The 21,703-nt window shown below is 39.3% G+C and overlaps 1 protein-coding gene across 7 annotated transcripts in view; it reads right to left on the bottom strand.

The window, feature by feature from the left end:
• The window catches only part of STXBP5L (syntaxin binding protein 5L), a 381,398-nt gene that overhangs the window by 119,436 nt on the left and 240,259 nt on the right, over nucleotides 1–21,703 (bottom strand). For all 7 annotated transcript variants that reach the window (XM_027060943.2, XM_027060941.2, XM_027060949.2 and 4 more), the window contains exons 15-16: nucleotides 5,206–5,246; nucleotides 1,618–1,835 (exon numbers count right to left, since the gene is read on the bottom strand). In XM_027060943.2, the coding sequence (XP_026916744.1) occupies nucleotides 1,618–1,835; nucleotides 5,206–5,246 (259 nt within the window). The remainder of the gene's footprint in view (nucleotides 1–1,617; nucleotides 1,836–5,205; nucleotides 5,247–21,703) is intronic.

Raw genomic sequence — 21,703 nt, 5'->3', positions numbered from 1 at the left:
AGTTCAATTTCAATTCATAGTAAAGTTGAGATATCCCAAATTGATTTAAATACTGGTATTTCAGTATTTGTATTTAAATACGTGGAACATTCACTGGCACTCACAAAAAATGTAAAATATTTCTTAATTCTTCAGAATTATAGAAAAATACCTACTAGTGAAGATAAAGTTTTTACATAAAAAATTCTCCTAAGATAAAGGTATAAATTACAACTCCATATATAGTAAAAGGAGAAATTGGTCAGTTATTCCAGTAAATAAAATAAACTGGATGTGTTTACACACACATACATAACACACAAATTATTTGTACAAGGATTTTAGTTTTAAAAAAACCATTCAATTTTGCCTTCAAATTCAGTAAAACATTCCCAAAATAAATTCTAATTTTTGTTTCATTAGCTCAGCTCTTAATTTCATTAGCTTGCTTAATTAAAAAACATTTGATAAACTGTATTGGAATAAAAGATGATCCAAAACCTTTTTTTTAAATCTAAAAATGTTTAAAAATTAAGTACTTTATGATTACATTCTATGCTTTAATTAAAATCGATTTTACAACAAACATTTGCTTTACAGTGTAAAAATCAGGATCTTTGAGGCTGAAAACAATTGCTTAATAACATGTCATTATGGGGTGTGAATATAGCAATATTATCAAAATGAATGTTATAATTATCTTAAAATTAAAAAACCCTCTAGTGACAGTAACCATTACCAATTATTGTCAACTATACCTAGACACTGTACTAATGATTTTATATAATCCTTATAAGAACCTTATGAAATTGGCATTATCATTTGTAGTTTATTACTACTTTGCATTTTTCTATTTTATTTGCACAGAAAATTACATGAGTGATGAAACTGGCTCTTACTCAGACTCTACTACTGACTACTGGATCTTTGTGACTTGCTCAGCATCGTGTAGCTATTCGCTGGTACAGCTAGAATTAAAACACAGACTTATCTGACTCCAAAGGCTGGGATTTTAACTAATATACTTTAACAGGGCAGTACTTAATTTTAGCTGTTGAGGTAAAAAGTTATATACAGGTGTTTAGTAGATAATCTTTATTTTCTGATAAAATGGTAAAATGGACTCAGTAGGGATGGCCAATTATCTATAGATGCCTTAATTTAGATTTAATTTATCCCATGAGAGTATCAGAACAATTAAATTACTTGATTAGTTTAAAATTAAGATTAGGTAAGGTAGCTCATAATTATTTCCATCCTATAAAAATGTTGCTATACAGAAATTAAAAATTGACAAGAAAAGGCAAACTAAAAAATTTTAATAAAGATATACAACAAAGCCCACATTAATTTGACATTTATGCATAAAGCTACAAATGTCTGTATAAATTCTATACAGACAAAATACATCCTATCTAAAAATACAAGGTTTTGGTACAGAACTGTTTTCATCATTTTAAGCCAAACTATTTTTTAATAAGTTATATAAGTAACAAGAATAATTTAAAATCCTATGAATTGGATTACTGACTAAATACATCAGTCTTGATGGCTTAAAACCATATCAAGCACTAGCCAAAATATATGATAATTGCTTTAATAACTCTAGCTATGAACATTAAATTTTAAATAACTTACCACTATTTCTGTTGTAATTTCATGTCTGCTGAATTTATAAATTATGACATATGCAGAGACTCCTGATACACAGAATATTCTGCTCTCTGGACACCAGTAAATCATCTGAATGGCATATGGATCTTCCTCTACAATTTCACATGTTGGTTTTCCTTCTCCTACCTTCTGTTTTTCAAACACTTTTGAAGTTTTTAGCTTATACAGCATCTGCAGAGTTACTACAAGATATTGAAGCATAGTTATCTTCTAATTTGAACTTAATTCTTAGATGTTGTTAAACTCTTTCAGTGTATTTGTTAAACTACTAAAATAGAATCCAAGCAGACAAAATAAATTATATTTTAACTAGTAAGCATTCAATGTCATGAACTCTTATCATAGTTTAGCTGAAGGGAGACTCCAGAGAAAAATAAACATTTATTGAACATATACTATATACCAATGAATTTGTAGGTCCTTTGTATGCATTGTCTCATGTGATCCTCAGAAAAGTCCAATGAAGTGAGTATTTTTATCCTTATTTATTGATAAAAATATTGGGGCTCAAAAAGGTTACAATGGAAATACTAAACCTAATTCTCACCTAAAGGAGACCCCTTAATCCTTTTTCACAATTTCCCCCTTTGATTGCTACATGAGAGGTTGATGTTATTCATAGAGGGTTTTCTTCTCCCAACAAATTTCTTAGACAATCCTTAAGATGAGAAACATTTGTAATTTACTACCTAGTAGTATTGAAAGCCCAATAATCTGCAATTATTTTAGAAAGAATCTTTTCTGAATGGCCCTGTATTAGAAAAGGATCAGTTATAATTTTTTAAAAACTCTGGGTTTGTGAATTGTTTCCAGGAATTTTTATTTGGGGGAATATTTTTTCCATTTTAGACCCTGATAAGAACTCTCCTATAAAAAGCTCTGATTCTAAAAAGATCCTTAAGAAAATTTCCAAAAATCTGGGAGTTTCTGTCAAAAGTGCATAATTTGAACCTAATCATGAGAAACTTCAGTCAAACCCAAACTGAAGCTTATACAAAATAACTGGCCTGAGTTTTCAAAAATATCAATTAAATGAAATAAAGACTAAGAAACAATTCCAAATTGAGGAAAACCCAAAAGATGATAAATGCAATAAATAATTCTCAATTTTCTTTTATTATAAAAGATATTATTGGGACAATTGGTGAAAACCGAGTAAGACCTGGAGGTTAGCAGGTATTGCTGTATTGCCATCAGTATTAATCTTCTGATTTTTATAACTCTAATTTGACTATGTAAAAGAACGTCTTATTTGTAGGAAAGATACAGTGAAGTATTTTAGAGGCATGTAATGTAAAAGGAGCATCATATCTGCAACTCAGAAATGGTTACAAAATGCTGTAAGTATATATAAATATATGGAGAAGAAGGAGAGGGAGGAGGGTGGAAAAACAAATGTAGTATACATTGACATTTGGAAAATCTGGCTAAAAGCTATATAACACTTCATGGTATTTTTTTTTCAATTATTCTGTAAGTCTAAAATTATGTCAAATCAAAACATTTTTAAAATGGGTAAGGCTTTATACCAGATGCTATAGCCTGGCTTCTATGTCAGATGGGGTATCACTCCCATGATTATTTTATATGACATAGCAATGCTAAAAGGATACTACAGACATAATTAAGGCCCCTAATTAGTTGACTTTGAGTTAATTAACAGAGATTATCCTTAATGGGGCTGACATAACTGGTGCCCTCTCTGAGGTTAGAGAGACACTGCCTCACCAGCCTTAATAAAACAAGTTGCCATGAGTTCTAAAGCTACAAGAAAATGAATTCTGCCAACAACTACATGAGACTGAATGAGGATTCTAAATCTCAGATAAAACTGCAGCCCTAGCGAACACCTTGACTGCAGTCTCAGGAAACCCTGAGCAAAGAACCCAGCTAAACTGTACCCAGATTCCTGACACAAAGAAAATGTGAGATAATATGTAAGTACTGCTCAATTGTGGTAATTTATTAGTCAGCAAATTGAAAACTAATACACATAAAACATAAACTCAATTATTCAAATTCAGTATAACCTCACTTCCTGTACTGGACAGTATTCCACAAAATTGACAAACTAAGTGAAATTTCTTCAATGATATCCATTAAATTGGAAATATGTTCCTATAATTACAGTAAAAATATTAAACATGTTGCAAGCCTTTATAATATGTTTTGAATGGGATAAAATATTTAAAAATTAACCTCTTAAAATATTATGCATGCTTAAGAGTGGCATATACTCTAATCACTAGGATGTTAAAGTGTCTTCTCACATTTTAGATGCCAAGGAGTGAATTTGAGGTGGTGGGATGTTACTATAAAATTGTGTTCTTGGAACAAGGTCAGATTTACAAGAAAAGTCCATCCAAAGAAAATCTTTTGTCCTGTGGAATTTCTCCCTGAGCCATTGATTTCTATTGTGTGAGTTCAGGAAGGGGCCTCAAAATTCGTGGTTTTAAATATTTTAATCATTTTTTCTTGCTGATGATTTGCTCCATTGCTGAAAGACTCTAGCTTGCAGGCTTAGAGTATAACCAATAATCAACCTTCTTCCCTCTGCTTTTGTGTTTATCATAATCTTCCTCAGAAGCTGTTTACTTCTATAGCTTCAAATGCCACTTTTATGCTGCCTCTTCATTAGTTTCCATTCTTGACTGTTCTTCCTACCTGCTAGACATTTTTACCTGGATTTCCTGGTGTAATTACAAGATTCAAACCTCCAGCACTCTCTTATAGTCCTCACCTTGCTAGTTGTTCATCCTCAGAAACTGAGTCATCGCTCACTTACTCTATTCCTCCTATTCCTATTAAAATCGTAAATATCTTCCCAAACTCACATTAAGTATTACCCCATCAAAATACCCTTTCTGGATCTACCTGGTTCAAACAAATCACAAATTTCTGATAACAAACAGAATTCGAGTTGTATTACATTTACAATTCTTATCATACTGTTTGCCTAATAGTCAAATATGTGCATTCATTTATCTGATTTAGTAAATAAAAATACCATGAAGGATATATACAGATACAATCAATTCTGAAATATCTTTGTGTGCCCTTCAACACTGAGGCAGCCTACCTTATTCCTTAAATTACATAATTCTCAAAAATTTTAAAAGAAATTTTACATTTATCTAATCACTTCTTTTGATTCACATAGGGCTTCATAGACAAATGGAAAAGAAAGTGAAGACTAGTGAGATAAAAGAACTTTTCTAGGACCAGAGCTGGAGGTGAAGGAAATTCCTTCAATAGAGTTAATCTGACAAAGTATGGTAGTTTTTTCAATGTACCTTACCTTTTGTAAATACAACAGGTTGCTGATGGAGACTTCAGTCCTATCTGTTAATATTATAAAGGAAAAGTATAGTAGAGATAGTACTTTAAACTGATCCAACATAGGAAATGGATTTTTATAACACAGCTATATATATATATATATGCTAAAACTGTATCTGAAATATTAATCATCCAAAGTAAAAAGTGGCAAATGGCTCTGCGTAAATATTAACTGAGGGTTTTCTGTTATAGAACAAGAGACTTAAAACTTACTTGCCGAAGCATCCCAAAATTTTATTGATCCATCTGCATGACTAGATGAGAAATACATTAGCATTAATTATAGTAAATTTCAAAAATTATAGGCATTCTAACTGTATATAAGAGGTATTGCCAAAATTTGATTTAAAAATCCCATTCCAATGAGAATGAATATATGCTAAAGCATTTCTAAGCTCATAACAATGGTTTACTTTTTAAACAATGCACTAAAATCTAAATTTAAAAAAGAACAATTAAGATTTGACTCTAGGAATATTTTTATGTGTAATAGAGAACAACGAAAACTGGCCTGAATAAACAATATATTTTATATAAAACTGTTTACATTTGGGGTGGCTGGGTGGCTTAATCGGTTAAGCGTCCAACTTCAGCTCCGGTCATGATCTCACAGCTTGTGAGTTTGAGCCCCGCGTTGGGCTCTGTGCTGACAGCTCAGAGCCTGGAGCCTCTTCAGATTCTGTGTCTTTCTCTCTCTCGCTGCCCCTCCCCCATTCACACTCTCTCTCTGTCTCTCAAAAATAAATAAACATTAAAAAAAGTTAAAAAAAATTGTTTACACTCAATAAAAAAAATACCTGAGTTAATTCTGATTACATTAAAATAATTTTGAAGTGAATGTCATAGTGAAATTTAAGTTTCAAAATATAAAAAGCAAATCCTTAAACTTATCTAGAATGGTATCATTATTTGGTAATATAATGGCAATTCTATAAGAACTCATCTAGAAATGAAGACGATAGAATAACCCCAACACATTTTGTGAGGTCAGCCTTATCCTGACTACCAAAACCAAAAAATAAAATTATACAACCATATTCCTCAAGCGTAGGTGAAAAAATTGTCAACAAAATATTAGCAAATCAAATAAAAAACATATAGAAAGGATCAGACATCATGACTAAGTGCAGTTTATCTTAGGAATGTAAGACTTGTTAACATTAAAAAAACATTAAAAATAACACCATATTGTTATTCATCATACTGACAGATTAAAGAAGAAAAACCATATGGTCATCTCAATAAATACAGGAAAAGTATTTGTCTCCAGATTTTGGCTATTGTGAATAATGCTTCTGTGAACGTTCATGTAAAAGTTTTTGTATATACCTAAAAGTGGGAGTGCTCAGTTATATGATAGTTATCTTTTTGAGAAATTGCCAAACCATATTCTATATCAGCTGTACCATTTTACATTCCCACTAGCAAACTATGTGGTTCTAATTAATTTGTTTCCTTGTCAACACTTGCTTTTCTTCCTCTTAAAAATTTTTTTAGCCATTGTAGTGGGTGTGAAGTGGTATACACAATTAATTGTGGCTTTGTTTTCATTTCCCCAATGACTAATGATGTTAAGCATATTTTCATGTGCTTGTTGGACATTTGTATATCTTTTTTTGAAAAAGTCTACACAAATCCTTTGTTCATTTAAAAAAATGTCTTTTTATTGTTGGGCTCTAAGAGTTATTTATATATTATGAAAACTAAACTCTATTAGATATATAGTTTGAAAATTTTTTCCAACTCGTTGTCTTTTCACCTAATGATGAAGGCCATTTTACCTATTTTTTTCTTTTGTTTACTTTTATGCTTTTGGTGTAATGTCTACAAAATCTCTGCCATAATCAAAGTCATGAAAGATTACCTTGTTTTCTTTTTTGAATTTTTATTTATTTATTAAATATAATTTATTGTGAAATTGGTTTCCATACAACACCCAGTGCTCATCCCAACAGGTGCTCTCCTCAATGTCCATCACCCTCTTTCCCCTCTTCCCCCTACCTCCCATCAACCTTCAGTTTGTTCTCAGTATTTAAGAGTCTCTTATGGTTTGCCTCCCTCCCTCTCTGTAACTTTTTTCCCCCTTCCCCTCCCCCATGGTCTTCCTTTTTGAATTTTATGGCTTTAGCTATAAATTCAAGCCTTTCCTTATATTTGAGTTAATTTTTGCATATGGTATGAAGTAGGGGTCCAAATTTTTCTTTCAAGTTTTTATTTAAATTCTAGTTAGTTAACATATAGTGCAATATTAGTTTCAGGAGTAGAATTTAGTGAATCTTCACTTACATATAACACCCAATGCTCATCACAAGTGCCCTCAATACCCATCACCCATTTAGCCCATGCCCCTGCCTACCTCCTCTCCAGCAGCCCTCAGTTTGTTCTCTATAGTTAAGAGTCTGTTTTCCGGTTTTTCTCTCTTTTTTCCCCACTATGTTCATCTGTTTTGTTTCTTAAATTTCATATATGAGTGAAATCAGATGGTATTTGTCTTTATTTGACTGACTTATTTCGCTTAGCCTAATCCACTCTAGCTCCATCCGTGTAACTGTAAATGGCACAATTTCATTCTTTTTTTATGGCTGAATAATATTCCATTACACACACACACCCCACATCTTCTCTATCCATTCATCAGTCGATGGACATTTAGGCTTTTTCCATAATTTGGCTATTGTTAATAATGCTACTATGAATTTCAGGGTGCATGTGTCCCTTCAAATGAGTATATTTGTATCCTTTGGGTAAATACCTAGTAGTGCAATTGCTGGGTTGTAGAGTAGTTCTATTTTTAACTGTTCGAGGAACCTCAATACTATTTTCTAGAGTGGCTACACCAGTTTGCATTCTCACCAACAGTGTAAGAGGGTTCCTCTTTCTCCGCATCCTGGCCAACATCTGTTGTTTCCTGTGTTGCTGATTCTAGCCATTCTGATAGGTGTGAGGTGATATCTCATTGTACGTTTTATTTGTTTTTCCCTGATGATAAGCAAGGTTGAGCGTATTTTCCTGTGTCTGTACATCTTCTTTGGAGAAAATGTCTGTTCATGTCTTCTGCCCATTTCTTAACTTGGTTGTTTTTATTTGTGTTGAGTTTGCAAAGTTTTTTATAGATTTGGTGTGTGGGGGGGTGGATGTCTAACTTTATTCTTTTGTATGTGGGTATCCAGTTCTCCTAGCAACGTTTGCTGATGAGATTATTCTTTCTCCTGTTAAACAGTCTTGGCACTCTTGTTTAAAAAAACAATCATAGATGTATGATTTTATTTCTGGAATCCCAATTACATTTCATTAAATTATATCTCTAATCTTATGACATTACCAAACTGTTTTGATCAGTGTAGCTGTGGAGGAAACTTTACAATTAAGAAGTGTAAGTCCTTCAACTTTGTTCTTTTTCAAGATTATTTTGTCTATTTGGAGTCACTTGCAATTTCATATGAATTTTAGGATAACCATTTTCATTTCTGCAAAAAAGCCATTGGGGTTTTGATAGGGATTGTAGTGAATATGTACATCACTTTTGGTATATTACTATCTTAAGAATATTAAATCTTACATTCATAAACATGGGATGTCATTCTGTTTATTTTTGTGTTTTTAAAATATTTTTTGGCAATGTTTTATAGCTTCTAATGTATAAATCTTTCATCTACTTGGTTAAATTTGTTTCTAAATTTGTTTCAAAAAGTATTTTATTTTACTTTTTGATGCTATTATAAATAGAATTGCTTTCTTAATTTCCTTTGTGGATTGTTCATTGTTAGTATACAAAAACACACTAATACATATATAAGATTATGATATCCGCAAATAGAGCTAATGTTATTTCTTTCCACTTTAGGTGCTTTTTATTTTTCTTGCCTCACTCTTCTGGATAGAATTTCCAATACAATATGAAGTAGAAGTATCAAAAGCAGGGATCCTTGTCTTGTTCATGATCTCAGAGGGAAAGGTTTCAGTCTTTCACTATCGAATATGATGTTATCTGTGGGTTTTGCAAAAATGCCCTTTACCAGGTTAAGGAAGTTCCATTCCAATAAGGAAGTCACTGAGTTATCTGAATGTTGCTGTTGTGGTTTTAAATCATGAAAGGGGCATCTGTAAAATGCTTTTTCTGCATGAGATAACCTTATTTTTCTTCCCTCCATTTTACTGATGTGGGTATTACATTGATTTGTGTATATTGAAACACTCTTGTGTTCCTAGGACAAACTCCACTTGATCATATTTTATAAATCTCTTAATATTCTACTGGATTGTGTTTGCTAGTATTTTATTGAGGATGCTTGCATCTATTCATAAGTAATATTGTTGCATAGTTTTCTTTTCCTGTGATGTCTTTGTCTGGCTTTGGTATTAGGGTAAAGCTGGCCCCAAAGAATGAGTTAAAATGTGTTCCCTTCTAGTTTTTGGAAAATGTGTGAGAAGCATTTGGTGTTACCTCCTTCAACAATTGGTAGAGTTCACCATGAAGTCATCTGATCCTGGCCTTTTCTTTGAAGGAAGGCTTTGACTACTAATTCAATCTCTTGTTACAAATTTGTTCAGATTATCTATTTGTTCTGGAGTCAGTTTTGGTAGTTTCTCAGAATTTATCCATGTCATCTAGGTTATTTACTTTGTCAGCATGCAATTGTTCATAATATTCTTTTATAACCCTTTTTACTATGTAAGGTCAAATCCATGTATTCTTTTATCTGCCTGTTCAAATCTGAGGCTGAATCCTTCGCGTAAGTTTTTCATTTCTGTTATTGTATTTTCCAGCACCAGAATATCTATCTCTTTCTCTCTCTCTCTCTCTCTCTCTCTCTCTCTCTCTCTCTCCCTCCCTCCCTACCTACCTACCTATTTATTTATTTTAGAGAAAGAGAAAGCATGCGGGGAGGGGAGGGAAGCCTCGGGGAGAGGGTAGGAGAGCAAGAGAGAGCGAGAGAGAGAATGAATCTCAAGCAGGCTCTATGCTCAGCATGGAGCCCAACAGGGGCTCAATCCCATGACCCTGGATCATGACCTGAGATAAAATGAAGAATGGGAGCTCAACTGACTGAGCCACTCAGGCACCCCCAGGACCAGAATTTCTATGTAGTTTCTTTTTAAAATAAATTTTATTAATACTCTATTTAGTGAGACTTAATTCTTTAATTGATTACCTTCAATTCTTTATCCTTGTTTTCTTTTAGTTCTTTAAGCATATTTAAGACTGCTGACTTAAAATCTTTGTATAGTATGTAAAATGTCAGCTTTCACAGAGACAATTTCAGTTAAATTCTTTTCTTTCCCTTCTGAATGGGCCATGCTTTCTTGTTTCTTTGTATGCTGTGTCTTTTGTTGTTGAAAGCTGAACTTTTGAGCATTAATGAGGAAGCTGTGAAAGTTAGATTTTCTCCCTTCCCAATTTTTCTGTTGATGCTTGTTGTAAGTTTTTGCTGTTAGTTTAGAAAAGTCATCACATAAACAGTTTTTCGAAAGATTGTATCCTTCACTGTGTTTGGCCTCTGAAAACTCTGCTCCGTTAGCTTACTGGTGACCTAGTGATTTGACAGCAATTTCATTAAATGACTATAGCCAAACAACAGCAGCAACAATAATAAATCCTTTCCATGTCTGCACAGGTTGATTCTGTGTTAGGAAACTGCTGCAATAATAGCCAGGTTATTTCCAACTCTGCATTAGCCTTTACTTACTGTCTGGATGGTGCCTAAAGTTAATCCAAAGGGGAAAACTTAGAATCTTCTCAGGTATTTTCTTAGCATGTATCCAACTGTAGGCAGCATACAGACATCTAGATTCTGCAGTGTATGTGGGAGCTTTACAAAGCCTTTGTTCCCCCCATCTATCTTCTTATACAGCCTATTCTTTCCAAGAGTATAAACTATCTATTGTTTGCCCCTGCTTGTTATCCCTTTCCCCAGGTAAGTGGCAGCTGGTACATCTGCCTTTAATTACTCAGATAAATGCCTTCCAGGAAGCCACTTCAACCCCAGGAAAGCTCTGAGGCAAGGAAAACAAAGGAAAGCTCTTGAGCTAATGCTTCAGGGAGTCACCAAACAGGTAAAAACACAGGTCAGGTACAACTACCATTCTATGGAAAGAAGGTCTGTATTTATTACTTCCTCTGGCACCAGAAAGCTATGTAAGAGGAATGCAGGGTGCTATCTTCATGGCCACCAGTAGTTAACTGTAAATGAGTAAAATAAAAATACCATGCGGTCTCTTAACAAAATTCAGCAGCTTTTTAAAGAAATGAGATATAGTTGACATTTAACATTATATTAGTTTCAGGTGTACAACATAATTAGACATTTGTACATTTTGTAAAATAATTACCATAAGTTTAGTTAATATCCATCACCATAGGTGGTTAAAAATATTTTGTTTTCTTGTGTGAGGATTTTGAAGATTTACTCTCTTAGCAACTTTCAAGTATACAATACAGTATTATAAACTATACCCACCATGGTATACATTACATTTCCATGACTTATTTATTTTATAGCAACTTCTGTCTTTATTAAGCATTCCCCTGATTGTTATAAATTTTCTATTAGATTCTAGAATTCTGAAAAAATTGATTTTGCCAACATAAGCATTTTTTAGTGGAGAAACCAGTCCTCTGTCATTTTCAGTAATATAACTTCCTGATATTTTGAAAAAAATTTTTTACTTAGTTAAAACTCTCATACAGTACAAATCATAAAATCACACCACAATGAAGCATCACAAAATGAATACAACTGTTTAATCACTCAGATTAAAAAACAGAACATCATCTAAAACCCCTTAAATTCTCTTTTCCAATCACTATTTCTACATCTTCCCCAATGGTTGCCGCTGTCTTGGCTTTTAACACCCTGTATCAGTTTTACCAGTTTTTGAAGTGTCTGTAAATGGAAACAACTATGTTGAGTCTAGTTGATTTCAGTTGAAAGGGCGGGCCTACGCCAGCCGACTCCATCTTGTTCTGTGTCCTTCACCTTGACCACACCTCCTCCCCTTGAGTAACCCCCCCCTCACCTGCCTAACAGGACTCGACCCTTCCCCAGGACCCTTCCCCAGCCAGTCGGCTGAGGCTATAGCCAATACCTCACCAACTGCCCCCAGGCCCCAATAAAACCTTTGTCCTTTTGAAACTCGCTCTCTTTCCCTGGTATCTCACCGCTGCGTCGGTGCAGGTAGGGGATTGAGCTCGAGCTAGCTCGAATAAAGGCTCTTTGCTTTTGCATCGGACTCGGCTCCCTAGTGGTCTTTGGGGATCACGAATTCTGGGCATAACATTTGGGGGCTCGTCCGGGATCCCCAAGAACCCCGAGGGACCCCCGACCCGGAGAGCCTGACTGGCCACGGTTAGTGTCTGTTTGTTCTGTCTTTTCTGTGTGAGCTCATTTCTGGAATTCTGGTAGTGCCCGACGCGGTCTAAGTGGACGCACTGGAGGACCACGGGCCGGGAGTTTCGGAAGACGTTCCGATTCTCCCTTCTGGAGGGACGTGGAATCCCCTCAAAGGTCTGAGACGAGGCGGGTCGCTCCCACTGGTCGGCGTGAGGCCGTCGTCTTTGGAGGGACGTGGAATCCCCTCATCGGTTTTGGAGGGACATGGAATCCCCTCAAAGGTCTAAGCTAGCTTGCAGTTTTGCTTCCATGGAGTTGGAAGACTTTCTAGGGGCCCTCTGTTTGTCTGTTTTTGTGTTTCTCTGTTTTGTTCTGTGGACTTGCTGGACGGACGTTATGGGACAGACTCAGACTACTCCTCTAAGTATTATGATTGATCACTTTAAGGATGTGAGGGGAAGAGCTAACAACCTCAGTGTGGAAGTCCGAAAGGGTCGGTTGCAGTTTTTTTGTTCTAGCGAGTGGCGGACTTTCAATGTCGGATGGCCACCAGAGGGGACTTTCGACCTCCCTACCATCCACCGAGTCAGGAGTATCGTCTCTCAGCCTAAGGCGGGCCATCTTGATCAGCTCCCTTACATTATCACTTGGCAGGACCTTGTAGAAGACCCACCCTCTTGGCTTAAGCCCTTCCTAACCCTGCTCCCTCCGGAGCCAAAACCCATTCTTGCTTTGCAGGAGACAGAGAAGAGGAAAAGTCTTACCCAGCCTTCAGCACCCCTCTACCCTGTCCTACAGGGGGGTACTGAAGAAGAATTAATTTTTCCTCCCCCGTATAACCCCTCTAGGATGCCGGAAGAACACCATCCTCCCCCTCAGGGGGAGGCAGATGCTGTTCCGAGAGCGGGAGGCTGAAACGCTCCAGGGGGAAGCCCGCCCTTTACCAGACAAAGGGCTCAGAGGGGGCAATCCGCCTCCGCCGCCGACTCCACTATTCTGCCCCTGCGAGCCACCGGACCCCCAGACGCAGAGGGGAATCAGCCCCATCACTATTGGCCTTTCGCCACTAGTGACCTCTACAATTGGAAAGCTCAGAATCCTAAGTTTTCCGAGAAACCGGCAGGGCTTATTGATTTATTAGACTCTGTTCTTTTTACCCATCAGCCCACGTGGGATGATTGCCAGCAGCTTTTACAGGTCCTGTTCACGACTGAAGAAAGAGAAAGAATCCTCAGTGGGGCCCGAAAACTAGTTCCAGGCGCAGACGGGAATCCCACCACCAACCAGGCTCAGATAGATGCCTCCTTCCCCTTAACTCGGCCCCAGTGGGATTTCAACACGGCAGAAGGTAAGGAGAGGCTCCGGGTCTACCGCCAGACTCTAATGGGGGGTCTCCAAATGGCTGCTAGAAAGCCAACCAATTTGGCCAAGGTAGGAAATGTACAACAGGGAAAAGATGAATCTCCGGCTGCCTTTTTAGAACGGATCATGGAGGCATTCTGTACCTACACCCCCATGGATCCAGAGGCTCCAGAAAGCAAGGCAGCTGTTCTCATGGCCTTTGTAAACCAATCGGCCATAGACATTAGGAAAAAATTACAGAAAATAGATAGACTAGGAGAAAAAAGTCTGCAGGACTTACTGGTGGTAGCCGAAAAGGTGTATAATAACCGGGAGCCTCCTGAGGACAAGCAGGCTCGCGCCATGGCGGCTGCCAGCAGTAAGCAGACTCGAGACCTGGCCAGAATACTACTAGCTACCACTGCTGACTTCCCCGAGGAACGAGACTGCCATCTCCGGCAGCTGGCAGACGACACAAGAAAAGGTAAAAGCACCAAGGGGGGGAAGCAGAGGCTGCAGAAAGATCAGTGCGCATACTGCAAGGAGATAGGGCATTGGGCCCGAGATTATCCAAAAAGAGCTGGCGGGAAGGGAAGCAAGACTGATCGAGTAAAAGTCCTAGAGCTGGATGAACTAAGTGATTAGGGGAGTCAGGGTTCGGACCCTCTCCCCGAACCCAGGGTAACTCTTAAAGTGGAGGGGACCCCTATTGACTTCCTTGTCGACACCGGAGCACAACATTCAGTCCTCCGCACCCCACAAGGAAAACTAGCCAGCAAGAAGTCCTGGGTACAAGGGGCAACTGGTATGAGCCAGTATTCATGGACTACCCGAAGAACAGTAGATTTGGGAACGGGCCGGGTATCCCACTCCTTTATGGTAATACCAGAATGCCCCTACCCACTGTTAGGACGGGACTTACTGACCAAGATTGGAGCTCAGATAACTTTCAGACAAGGGGGGCCTCAGGTCACCGATGGCAAGGGCCACCCCATCCAGGTCCTGACCATGAAACTGGAGGATGAATACCTCCTCCACCAGGAGGCGCTCCCGAGAGAGGATAATATAGACAGATGGCTATGAGAATTCCCCTCGGTTTGGGCAGAGACAGGGGGGATGGGACTAGCCGCTCACAGGACCCCAGTCCTGGTAGAGCTCAAGCCAGGAGAGAGTCCGGTAAGGATCAAACAATACCCCATGTCTCAGGAGGCCCGGAAGGGGATCCAGCCACACATCCGGAGACTACGAAGCCTAGGGGTACTAGTTCCTTGCCAGTCTGCCTGGAACACCCCCTTACTGCCGGTCAAAAAGCCTCACACAAATGACTACCGACTGATACAAGACCTCCGGGAAGTAAATAAGAGGGTCGCGGACATACACCCAACTGTTCCCAACCCATATACTCTCTTGAGCTCCTTAGCGCCCTCCAGGGTCTGGTATACTGTACTAGATTTAAAGGACGCCTTCTTCAGTCTGCCGCTGGCACCCCAGAGCCAACCCTTGTTCGCCTTCGAGTGGCATGATCCGGAGGAGGGCTACAGTGGGCAACTCACCTGGACACGGCTACCTCAGGGATTCAAAAATTCACCCACCATCTTCGACGAGGCACTACACGAGGACCTGGGTGAGTACAGAAGGGAGCACCCTGGCCTCACCCTTCTACAGTATGTAGATGACATCCTGATTGCTGCGGACATGGCCAAAGACTGTGAGCGAGGGACCCAGGACCTGCTGGCTACCCTGGGGGCCTTAGGATACCGGGCATCCACGAAGAAGTCTCAGATATGCAGGGACAGGGTAAGTTACCTGGGATATATCTTGGAGGGCGGACAGCGGCGGTTATCAGAAGCCAGAAAAGAAACTGTCCTAAAGATCCCTACTCCCACCTCCCGAAGAGAAGTGAGGGAATTCCTAGGATCAGCCGGCTACTGCCGCCTCTGGGTTCCAGGTTTTGCTGAGATCGCCAGGCCCCTATATGAAGCTACCAAAGAGGGGAAAACATTTAAATGGGCTGAAAAAGAAGAAACTGCCTTTAATCAGTTAAAAAAGGCCCTCCTAAGTGCCCCAGCCCTGGGCCTACCAGACATTACAAAGCCCTTCCACCTCTTTGTAGACGAACATAAGGGAATAGCAAAAGGGGTTCTAACTCAAGCCTTAGGCCCCTGGAACCGTCCAGTGGCTTACCTGTCTAAGAAACTAGACCCAGTGGCTGCCGGCTGGCCGCCATGCCTAAGAATTATTGCGGCGACAGCACTCCTAGTCAAGGATGCAGACAAACTGACCCTAGGACAGGAGATCTGGATCACGACCCCACACGCCGTTGAAGGGGTCCTGAAACAGCCTCCGGATAGATGGATGAGCAATACACGTATGACTCATTACCAGAGCCTCCTACTCAACCCTCCACGGGTGCGGTTCCACCCCAGCGCAGCCCTCAATCCTGCAACCCTGCTGCCCGACCCTGACCTAGGTGCTCCATTACATGACTGTGCGGGAATCCTGGAACAAGTACATGGATTCCGGACGGACCTGACCGACCGGCCCCTCCCCGATGCCGAGGCTACTTGGTTCACTGATGGCAGCAGCTTTGTGCGAGACGGACACAGGTATGCGGGTGCAGCGGTGGTCACCGAAACGGACACCGCATGGGCGGAGGCTCTACACTCTGGAACGTCAGCCCAGCAAGCAGAGCTCATAGCCCTCACCAAGGCGCTGATGCTGGGAGCTGGAAAACGGCTTAACATCTACACAGACAGCCGTTATGCATTTGCCACAGCTCATATTCATGGGGCAATTTATCAGGAGAGGGGGTTACTGACGGCAGAAGGACGGACTATAAAAAATATGCAGGAGATACTTAACCTGCTTACAGCCTTATGGCTTCCTGCCAAGCTAGCCATTATCCACTGCCAAGGGCACCAAAAAGCTGATAACCCAGTAGCTAGAGGTAATCGAAAGGCTGACCAGGCAGCCAAGGCAGTAGCCCTTACTCCAGTCCCCACCATGACCATACAACTACCAGACCCGGGAGACCCAGTTTTACCAGACCAGCCCAAATACTCCCAGGAGGAGTTACAGCGGATCAAGAAACTCCCTATGGCCCAGGAGATAAAGGGATGGTGGTATACACATAACAAGGAGCTCGTGTTGCCAGACCAGCTCGGAGTCTCAATATTAGAGCACATGCATCGGTCTACTCACATGGGGGCCCGAAAATTAAAAGACTTAATCCGACATGCCGGAATTAAGATTCACCAACAGGACACCAAAATAGAGCAAGTTGTATCTGCCTGCAAGACCTGCCAACTCACCAACGCGAGGGCCACATCAAATAAAAAAGGAACCAGGCTCAGAGGCACCAGACCGGGAGCCCAATGGGAAGTCGACTTCACTGAAGTCAAACCAGGAAAGTATGGTTTTAAATATCTTTTAGTATTTAACAGACACCTTCTCTGGCTGGGTGGAGGCATACCCAACCAAGCATGAAACGGCTCAGACGGTGGCTAAGAAGCTACTAGAAGACATCTTACCCAGGTATGGTTTTCCTGCTATGGTAGGATCAGACAATGGACCAGCTTTTATCTCACAGGTAACACAGGCAGTAGCCAAGGCGGTGGGGGCAAACTGGAAATTACATTGTGCTTATAGGCCCCAGAGCTCAGGACAGGTAGAAAGAATGAATAGAACCCTAAAAGAGACCCTTACCAAATTAACCATGGAGACTGGCGGGGACTGGGTGACTCTCCTACCGTACGCCCTTTACCGGGTTAGAAACACTCCTTACACTCTGGGTTTTACTCCCTACGAGATCATGTTTGGCAGGCCACCCCCTGTTATTCCCAGCCTTCGAGCTGAACTTATTGCTGAGTTTAAAGATCAAGAACTTTTTCTTTCCTTGAGCGGGCTCCAGAGGGCGCACGAGGACATTTGGCCGCGCCTCCGTGCCATCTACGAGGCTGGCCCGATCCCGACACCTCATCAGTACAGGCCGGGAGACTGGGTCTACGTCAAGAGGCACCACCGAGAGACTCTTGAGCCGCGCTGGAAGGGACCCTACATCGTGGTGTTGACAACCCCCACCGCTCTCAAGGTAGACGGCATCGCGACCTGGGTCCATCACACCCACGCTCAGCCAGCGGACCCCTCCTCGATCCGGAAGGACGTTGTCACGCGATGGGCCATCAGTCGGGACCAACACAACCCGCTCAAGCTCAAGCTACAGCGCATTTGACCTACCTAATATTGGTAACTCTGTTAACTCTGCTTGTCATTGCTCATGCTGCCGGGAGTCCCCATACCCCCCAAAACATCACCTGGCAGATCATAGACACCAGCTCAGGGACAATACTTAATCAGACGTCCCAGAGCCACCCCAGGGACACTTGGTTCCCAGAACTTTGCGTAAACCTCCAAACTCTGTTCCCCTTGTCACCATAAATGCAGCCGGTCCCATGATTGGGTCCCTAAGCTACATGACAAGGGGGGAATGAAAGGGCGGGCCTACGCCAGCCGACTCCATCTTGTTCTGTGTCCTTCACCTTGACCACACCTCCTCCCCTTGAGTAACCCCCCCCTCACCTGCCTAACAGGACTCGACCCTTCCCCAGGACCCTTCCCCAGCCAGTCGGCTGAGGCCATAGCCATTACCTCACCAACTGCCCCCAGGCCCCAATAAAACCTTTGTCCTTTTGAAACTCGCTCTCTTTCCCTGGTATCTCACCGCTGCGTCGGTGCAGGTAGGGGATTGAGCTCGAGCTAGCTCGAATAAAGGCTCTTTGCTTTTGCATCGGACTCGGCTCCCTAGTGGTCTTTGGGGATCACGAATTCTGGGCATAACACAGTCAATAATATGTATTACTGTAATACATGTCAGAATGTCAACTTGATTTGTGTTACAGTGTGAAACAACAGATTAAAAAATGATGAACACTGGGCGTTGTATGGAAACCAATTTGACAATAAATTTCATATTAAAAATTGCTGTTTAGAATTCCACTGTATGAATACACCACAGCATATTTATATACTCTGGTATTGTTAAATATTTATGTTGTTTCTATTTTGGCACTATTACAAATTGTGTGGCTCTGAAAATTCTTGAAAACTCTATTTTGGAGTACTTAATACAGGTTTTTATTAGATATATATCTAGGAGTGGAATCAGTGGACTCACCTGAATTCTTAGGTGCTGCCAAAGAATTTTCCAAAGAAGCTATAACCAATTTGTACTCCCACTAACACTTTAAAAGAGTTCTAGGGGTACATGGTGGCTCAGTTGGTTAAGTGTCCAACTCTTGGTTTTGGCTCAGGTCATGATCTCATGGTTCATGGGATCCAGCCCTGTGTTGGGCTCAGTGCTGACAACATGGAGCCTGCTTGGGATTCTCTCTCCCTCTCTCTCTGCCCCTCACCCCCAAAACTAAATAAACTAATAATAATAAAAGACTTCTAGTTGTTCCACATCATGAGGAAAAGGTGCTGATAGTCTCTTTAAAATTTTATCCATTCTGATGGGTATGTGCAATGTTATTGTGATTTCAATTGACATTACTCTGAAAAGTGATGAACACCTTTTCATATGCTTATGACCATTTGGTTACTTTGTTAGGTCTCTTGGCCAATTTTTTCTATTGAGTTTACTGTGTCTTTTTCATACATTTATCATAATTATTTATATATCTGATATAAGCCCTTCACTACACAAAATGTAAGAGTCTTCCCTGTAACTGGTATTTTCAGTGTCTTAATGGTGTCTTTTGAGGAAAAGTTCTTAATTTTAATGTAATCTAATTTATAAAATTTTCCCTTTCTGGTTAGTGCTATTTTGTATTTTCTTTACAAAATCTTCCAAAACATCAAAAAGATATTCTCCTCTATTATCCTCCTGAAGCTGTATTGTTTTCCTATAGCATTTAACTCTATCATTTACCTGAACACATTTTTATTATGATGTGTGGTAAAGACAGATTCCATATGAATATCCAATTAAGCAGTATAATTTTTTTTAAAAGATCCATTCCTGCTTTGGAGTGTCATGTTCATAAAAAATCAGTTATCTTATACATGGGATGTGTTTTTGGACTCTCTAGTCTGTTCAGCTTTGTCTGGCAGGGTCCATATTTCTGCCATCAACACACAATCTTAGTCACTATAGTTTTATAATAACTCTGAATGTCATTTAATTTCTTTTCTTTTTTCAAGTTTTTATTTAAATTCCAGTTAGTTAACATACAGTGTATGATTAGTTTCAGGTGTACTATATAGTGATTGGACACTTCATACATCACCAGGCGCTCATCATAAGTGCACTCTTTAATCTCCATCACCTGTTTAACCCATCCCTCCCCCCCCCCTCGCCTCTCTCCCCCCAGCCAGCTTCCTTCTGGTAACCATCAATTTGTTCTCTATAGTTGGGTCTGTTTCTTGATTTGCCTCTCTCACTTTCTCTTTTCCCTTTGCTTATTTGTTTTGTTTCTTAAATTGCACATATAAGTGAAATAATATGGTATTTGTCTTTCTCTAATTTATTTCACTTAGCATAATACTCTATAGCTCCATGTGTCATTGCAAATGGTTAAGATTTCATTCTTTTTTGATGGCTGAGTAATTTTCCATTGTGTGTGTATGTATGTACGTGTGTGTGTGTGTGTGTGTGTATCACATCTTCTTTATCCATTCATCAGTTGATGGACACTTGGGTTGTTTCCATCATTTGACTATTGTAGATAATGTTGCTATAAACATCAATTAATTTACTTTGAATTAGTATTTTTCTTTTCTTTAGATAAATACCCAGTTCTGTGATTGCTGGATTGTCAGTAATTCCATTTTTAACTTTTTGAGTCTGTACCAATTTGCTTTCTCAACACCAGTGCAAGAGAGTTCCCTTTCTCCACATCCCCATCAATACCTGTTGTTTTTTGTTGTTGATTTTAGCCGTTCTGACAGGTCTGAGGTAACAGCTCATTGTACTTTTCATTTGCATTTCCCTGATGATTAGTGACACTGAACATCTTTTCATGTGTCTGTTGGCCGTCTGTATGTCTTGTTTGGAAAAATGTCTATTCATGTCTTTTGTCCATTTTTATATTGGATTATTTGTGTTTTTGGTGTTGAGTTTTATAAGATGCTTATATATTTTGGTTACTAACCCTTTATCAGATATGTCATTTGCAAATATCTTCTCATATTCTGCAAAATTTCTGTTAGTTTTGTTGATTGTTTCCTTTCCTGTGCAGAAGTTTTTATTTTGATGTAGTCCCAATAGTTTATTTTTGATTTTGTTGGCCTTGCCTCAGTAGACATATCTAGAAAGAAGTTGCTATGGTCAACATCAAAGAAGTTATTGCCTGTGTTCTCTTCTAGGATTTTTACAGTTTTACATCTCGCATTTAGGTCTTTAATCCATTTTCAATTTATTTTTGTGAATGATATAAGAAAGTGGTTCAGTTTTCCCAATGCCATTTTTTGAAGAGACTCTTTTTCCCATTGTATAATCTTTCTTGCTTTGTCAAAAATTAATTGACCATATAATTGTGGGTTTATTTCTGGGATTTCTATTCTGTTCCATTGATCGATGTATCTATTTTTGTGCCAGTACTGTACAGTTTTGATTACTGGAGGTTTGTAAAATAACTTGAAGTCTGGATTTGTGATGCCTTCACAGCTGTGTTTTTCTTTCTCAGGGTTACATTTGATATTTGGAGTCTTTTGTGGTTCCATACAAATTTTAGGATTGTTTTAGCTCTGTGAAAAATGCTGGTGGTGTTTTGATAGGGATTGCATTAAATGTGTAGATTGCTTTGGATAGAATAGACATTTTAACAATATTTGTTCATCCAAACCATGAAAATGGAATGTCTTTCCATTTGCTTGTGTCATCTTCAATTTCTTTTATCAGTGTTTTATAGTTTTCAGAGTACAGGTCTTTCACTACTTTGGTTAGGTTTACTCCTAGGTATTTTATTATTTTTGGTGCAATTTTATATGTGATAGATTCCTTAATTTCTCTTCTGCTTCATTATGGGTGTATAGAAATG

The sequence above is a fragment of the Acinonyx jubatus genome, chromosome C2 (assembly GCF_027475565.1).
Source record: "Acinonyx jubatus isolate Ajub_Pintada_27869175 chromosome C2, VMU_Ajub_asm_v1.0, whole genome shotgun sequence".
NCBI lineage: Eukaryota > Metazoa > Chordata > Mammalia > Carnivora > Felidae > Acinonyx > Acinonyx jubatus.
This window is presented reverse-complemented; position numbering and strand designations above follow the sequence as displayed.